The sequence below is a fragment of the Alosa pseudoharengus genome, unplaced genomic scaffold (genome assembly GCF_046254945.1).
Source record: "Alosa pseudoharengus isolate Yale_2024_CS ecotype anadromous, Long Island Sound unplaced genomic scaffold, YU_APseudo_1.1 YU_APseudo_1.1_scf_20, whole genome shotgun sequence".
NCBI classification, from domain to species: domain Eukaryota; kingdom Metazoa; phylum Chordata; class Actinopteri; order Clupeiformes; family Clupeidae; genus Alosa; species Alosa pseudoharengus.
In genome coordinates, this window is record NW_027468664.1 from 32,895,750 (window position 1) to 32,901,663 (window position 5,914).

Below are 5,914 nucleotides of genomic sequence, written 5' to 3' on the forward strand. Positions count from 1 at the left end.
AGGTTTACACTCTTATTGTGCCAATGGAGCAATGGAAAGGTTTGCTAACAGTGATGTCATTACAGCATTTCCGTTGTAAATTATGATCTCAAGTCCCTTTGACCTTAAAGCAACACCAAAGAACTTTTCCTCTGTCGCACGCACTATTTGTTTATCCAGCACCAGCTTTGCAAATATCAATGTCCACAGACAAGGTAGAATATGTTGCATGATTTTATGAAAGTACGATGTATTGCGACATCAGATGCAAGTCAAATTTGTAGTTTCTCATGTCTCATTCCATCGAACTACAGATCCGCTACCCGATCCGGCAAACTTACATAGTGCGGTTATAGCCGATAGAGGGCCGCGAAGCAAATGCAGAAAGTGCCGTTCACCCTGTTACGAGTTGATGAACCACTGAAATGATTTTTGGAAACATTATTTTAAGGTACAAAAAACTCTTTGGTGTTGCTTTAATCTCAATGTGCACTGGACTGTGCACATTCAGTCTGACATCAGTAGCCTTTAACTGCTGAATGTACAGGATCTTTACATAACTGCTAAATGAACAGGATCTTTACATAACTGCTGAATGTACAGGATCTTTACATAACTGCTAAATGTACAGGATCTTTACATAACTGCTGAATGTACAGGATCTTTACATAACTGAATGTACAGGATCTTTACATAAGTGCTTAAAGGAAAACTCTGACCATTTTTCACACAGATCCCTGTTTCTTGAAGTCACCAAGTACTGTCGGTATGAAAGAATATTGGTGCTACTTAGCTGGAGTTGCTGCAGGGAACAGCTGGAGTAACCAGGCAGCTACAGTGCTACAGGGGCATCTTTAAAATCATGCAACCCTGCACACAACACTGCACTTTGCTGCCGCCACCGCGTCGGTTCCGATTAACTTCTATTTTGTCATCGGCGCTCAATCAACAGCGCACTCATGTTGGTGTCTATATGCGGAGTACTTTACATGTCTGCTGTCTATCCTCCACAGGCGTGTGCACTGTCTCTGGAGACCCCCACTATACGACCTTCCAGAACACCTACTACGACTTCCAGGGTAACTGTACCTACACATTGGTACAGGAGCTGTTGCCACGGCAACAGCTCAGCATTGTGGTGGACAACTTCTTTTGCTTCCGACCATCAACTGTGACCTGTGCTAAAGGGATCGTTATGAAATTCCGAAACCACACCATCTCCCTCGCCCAGAAGACAATTTCAAGCAAACCAATTGTATGTGCTCATAGGTCATATAGTCATGCTTAGATTCTCTTACTTGCATAACACAGAGATTGCGGAGAGAAATGCAGAGAAACATGCCAGCTTTTTGGGAAATTAGCTTATTCACCATCTCCCCCAGAGTTAGATAAGATGATACGTACCCTTCTCATCTCTGTACATGCAATAACTCTGATGCACCCACCGTTAACTTAGCTTAGCATAGCTCATTGAGGTAGCAGCTCAACTAGCCTAAACTCTGATGCACCCACCGTTAACTTAGCTTAGCATAGCTCAATGAGGTAGCAGCTCAACAACTAGCCTAAACTCTGATGCACCCACTGTTAACTTAGCTTAGCATAGCTCATTGTGGTAGCAGCTCAACAACTAGCCTTAAACGCCCAAAAGTAACAAAAGAACTCCAACATTTTGCCATTTACATGTTGTGACTTGTATAGCTACAACATATAGGCTACAAATACCAATATAACATGAGACACAGTGATTTTCTAACCAAATACATACATACATACGTGTTCTCATTCAGGTGAAGCACTGCTGCTTGGGCTGAATGATTGGCTCACAGCACCTGAAAAGCTCCGGTTTTACTATCCCAAGTTTGTCCGGAATCTGCCGAAAGTACGTCTGGGTTTTTCCTAGGCTAATCCCAAGTAGCAGTGCTTCACCTTAATGAGAATGTAGTACCAAGCATGTATAGAAAATCGCTGTGTCTCATTTTACATTGAAATGTGTTAGCCGAAGCTAGGCTAACGGTGGGTGCATCTAAATTGTTGTGGAACAGAATCTTTTGTTAGAATGTTCAAAGCTCCCCTGCTGAAGGGTTGATACAGCCTCAATGCCCCCTCCCCAGGTCATCCTGAACAAGAAGCTTGTGAGCCCCCCCCATTGGGAAGACGGACTCCGCTTTGAGACCAGTGGGAACAAGGTCTCTGTCTACATGGAAAAGATCCGCTCCCACGTTTCCATGGCGCCCTCTGCCAGGGTGACCATTGCCCTGGCGATGGAGCACTTCCACAACAATGTGGAGGGACAGTGTGGTGAGTGTCCACAGGGTCCAGCTGATTGGGGCAGATACATGGGGGTTGGGGCAGATGTTTGGGGGCCAGGACAGATACAGTGAGACTGGGGCAGATGTTTAAGGAGGGGGCAGCATTCACACAGTTTATAACAATGGGATACATCTGTAACCAATCTATCTAATGTTTATAACAAACTCAAGTAAAATATATATACTGTATGCAATAACTTTAATTGGTGCACAGATAGTTAGTGGGGCAGCCGTGGCCTACGGGTTAACGCTTCGGACTTGGTTGCCGGTTCGAACCCCGACCAGTAGTGCACACGGCTGAAGTGCCCTTGAGCAAGGCACCTAACCCCTCACTGCTCCCCGAGCACCGCTGTTGTTGCAGGCAGCTCAGGGATTAGTGTGTGCTTCACCTCACTGTGTGTTCACTGTGTGCTTGAGAGTGTTTTACTAATTCACGGATTGGGATAAATGCAGAGACCAAATTTCCCTCACGGGATCAAAATAGTATATATACTTATACTTACTTATACAGATAGAGGAGGTGCAGAGATACATGTTGTAATTATTGTAAATAAAGGTAGGTTTAACATTTATGTATGTGTTTGTGTGTGTATGTGTGTCTCTAAAGCTCATCTATGAGTGTGTGTGTTTGCATATAAGTTCATGTCCATTTATAATGTGTCTAATGTAGGTGAGTGTGGAGGCAGCTCTTGTGTGCGCCCTGGTGGTGTGAGAGAGGATAACAACTGCTGTCCACAGACTGCATTCGACTGGATCTACCCCAACCCCATCAAGAATGGATTCTGCGACGAAGCACCACGAAATAAGTCCTGTGTCCCCACTCCAACACCATCACCTTGCCCACCAATCTTCAAAGGCTCTCTTGTCTGCGAGATTATTGGTGATAGGTATGACGCAGTCAACGTGTGTGTGTTACATTTCTACTATAACAAGTTGGATATGTTGGATAGTGCCTATCCTCTTTAGCCTAGAGGAGTCAGAGGTGTATTTGTGCAATTGTGTATTTAGGGGTCCAATCAAGGCAGCTGAACCCCTCACACAGACAGAATTTATGAAAGCTTTTTTTTCCCAAAGGGAATTTGACCCGGGCTCGAAACCTGCCTGAGACATTGTGTGTCTTGTCTTTGAGGTAGTCAAACTGTGGTGTTAGAACCCGATTGACAGTGCGTCAAAAAACACACCCTTTCTTCTCTGTTACATTGCTCCGGAACTGTTCATCGCAGCGAGATGAAACCTGGATTGCATGACAGAGCAGAAGTGGGGCTTTCCAAAGACACTACACACTTGTCTGTACGATCAAGTATAAAAAAAAAAAAATTATGAAATTAAATCAAATTGCATCATATTTACAGTCTATACTTCTCTGCGTTCACCTGCGCACCCATTTCTCTCGTTTGAATTACCCGCGAACCCGTGATCGCATAGATATGGCAAGCATATCAGATGAAAGAGGAGACACAGGGCTATCCATTGGTACCATGTATATCGATCATTCTGGCTTATGAAAACAGACGAAGTGACTGCAAAATAATAACGTCATGTACACAAACCAACGCTGCACACCCATTACTCTCGTTTAATTTACTCGCGGACCCGTGATCGGATAGATATGCCACGCATGTCAGATGAAAGAGGAGACACAGAGCTATCATTTGATACCAAGTACGTCCTTCTGGAGAGTGAGTGAAGTTTAGATTATTTTATACTTTTGTGTAATATTTACAATTTTGAATTAGAATGTTTGCTGAACGATGATAGATAGTACGATGACATTCAACCACCAGATGCCGCTGTTCAGACGCATCACACAATTCGGAGGCATATCCTTCCTCAAATTATGGCCTGGATTGTACTTAGCCTATAGCCGGGCCTTGGATAATAGCCGGGGGCGTGGTCGATTCGGAAATAAAGGCTGGCCCCAAATACAAGCCAGGGTAATAATTGTCTAGTAGGGCTATCAGTCCACGAGCACTAAAAGACATATTTTTTCGATTTAACTCAATGAAATTAAAGAGCTCTTCTTAATATTTTATATTGTTGGTTGGTTTAATATTGTTGCCAATGAAAAGTCGTTGTCCTATGGGTCTCCAACACGTCGCTCTCAAGCTACCAGTCGCTTGCCGACCCCTTCTGAGCTTGCCAGAGGCTGAAGCAGTAGCCTAGCCTAATACATTTAAACACAATTGTTGCCGCGAGGCCTACGAATTTTTTTTTTTTTATAAGTATATTTTTTGGGACTTTTATGCCTTTAATGCGACAGGATAGTGGAGAGTGACAGGAAGTAAGTGGGAGAGAGAGTCGGGGTGGGATCCGGAAAGGACCACGGGGCGGGAATCGAGCCCGGGTCGCCGGCGTACGGTGCAGGTGCCCCAGCCAGTTGCGCCACGGCTGGGGCCCCAGCCTACGAATTTAATAAAAAAGTAAATCATGCATAATTAAAAAAATGAATGAATGAATGAAAGCAACTGCCTGTCTCGCAATAAACAGCGGATGGAAATCCCGAATGTCTTTCAACAACATGAAACTAGTTTAATCAAATACCCCCCAGAGTTCAGTGCCTATCAGTCCCAACATTTTGCAATATAATCAAACAGTCCAAAAAAAAGTAAATTAAATCCCAAACCAAAACGAAAATTGTATGCTCTTGATAGCCTACCGGTTTGCCGCTCCAAACGAAACGCATGTCTCACAATAAAATGCATGTAAGAAATAAAGGCCTGCCTCGATTACAAGCCTGTCCCAAATAAAGGCCTGTGCTTTGCGCAGCCTAAGTAAATAAAAGAACCCAGCCATAATTTGAGGATTCACGGCATTTAAAGATTGTAAAACTTCCAATTCATGGCACGTTTATTATTATTTATTTTTTTAATGCATTCTGCAGAGAAGGGAGACTGAGACTGTTTGGAATGAAAGGGAGAAAACAGTAGGCCTACAGAGTATCGCTCATACAGTATACATTTTTTTTGACGACGTAGGCTAGTTAAGGCGGCAGGTGTGTGTTGCTCAGGCGGCCACCTTAGCTGCAAAGTGCTGCGGGAAACCCTGCTGTATGTGTCTTTATGTATCTGTACGTTTGTGTGTCTGTGTCTGTCTGTCTGTAAAGATGTGTTTAACTGTCAACATCATGCCTGTCTCTCCCCTCAGTGTGTTCGACACGTGCAGAGAGCAGGGAGTGGACCTTGAGTCCCTGGAGAGGAACTGCAGGTTTGATGTGTGTGTAACGGATGTTCCGGAGCTGGCCTGTTCCATGGTGGCGCAGGCTGCAGAGGAGTGTCTGAAAGTGGGCGTCTGTGTGGCATGGCACCACCTGACCAACGGCATCTGCAGTAAGTGGTAGAGATGCACCGATATGGAATTTTAGGGCCGATAACGATAACCGATATTTATTGGTTTGTTGTGGCCGATACCGATACGATAACCGATAATATTACTCTTGAAAAAAAATTGTGAAAAGTGATTTGGGGAAAGCATTTAATAAGCATAAAATTATTGCAGTAATTTTACCTACCACCAAATGATGGACAGAACTCATAATAATCCTCAATAGTACAGCAGTCAACATAACAGTAGCCTAGCCCTACAGTATGTGTGGCTCCTTTAAGTGAACCTGACGTCAGTGAATTGCG

General features: G+C 43.9%; 1 protein-coding gene across 1 annotated transcript in view; it reads left to right on the forward strand.

Moving 5' to 3' along the window:
- The window catches only part of LOC143136510 (uncharacterized), a 13,753-nt gene extending 8,128 nt beyond the window's left edge, over positions 1 to 5,625 (forward strand). The window contains exons 7-10 of the mRNA XM_076297230.1: positions 993 to 1,234; positions 2,091 to 2,277; positions 2,959 to 3,175; positions 5,433 to 5,625. Coding sequence (XP_076153345.1) covers positions 993 to 1,234; positions 2,091 to 2,277; positions 2,959 to 3,175; positions 5,433 to 5,625 — 839 coding nt within the window. The remainder of the gene's footprint in view (positions 1 to 992; positions 1,235 to 2,090; positions 2,278 to 2,958; positions 3,176 to 5,432) is intronic.
- The last annotated feature ends 289 nt before the right edge of the window (positions 5,626 to 5,914 follow it).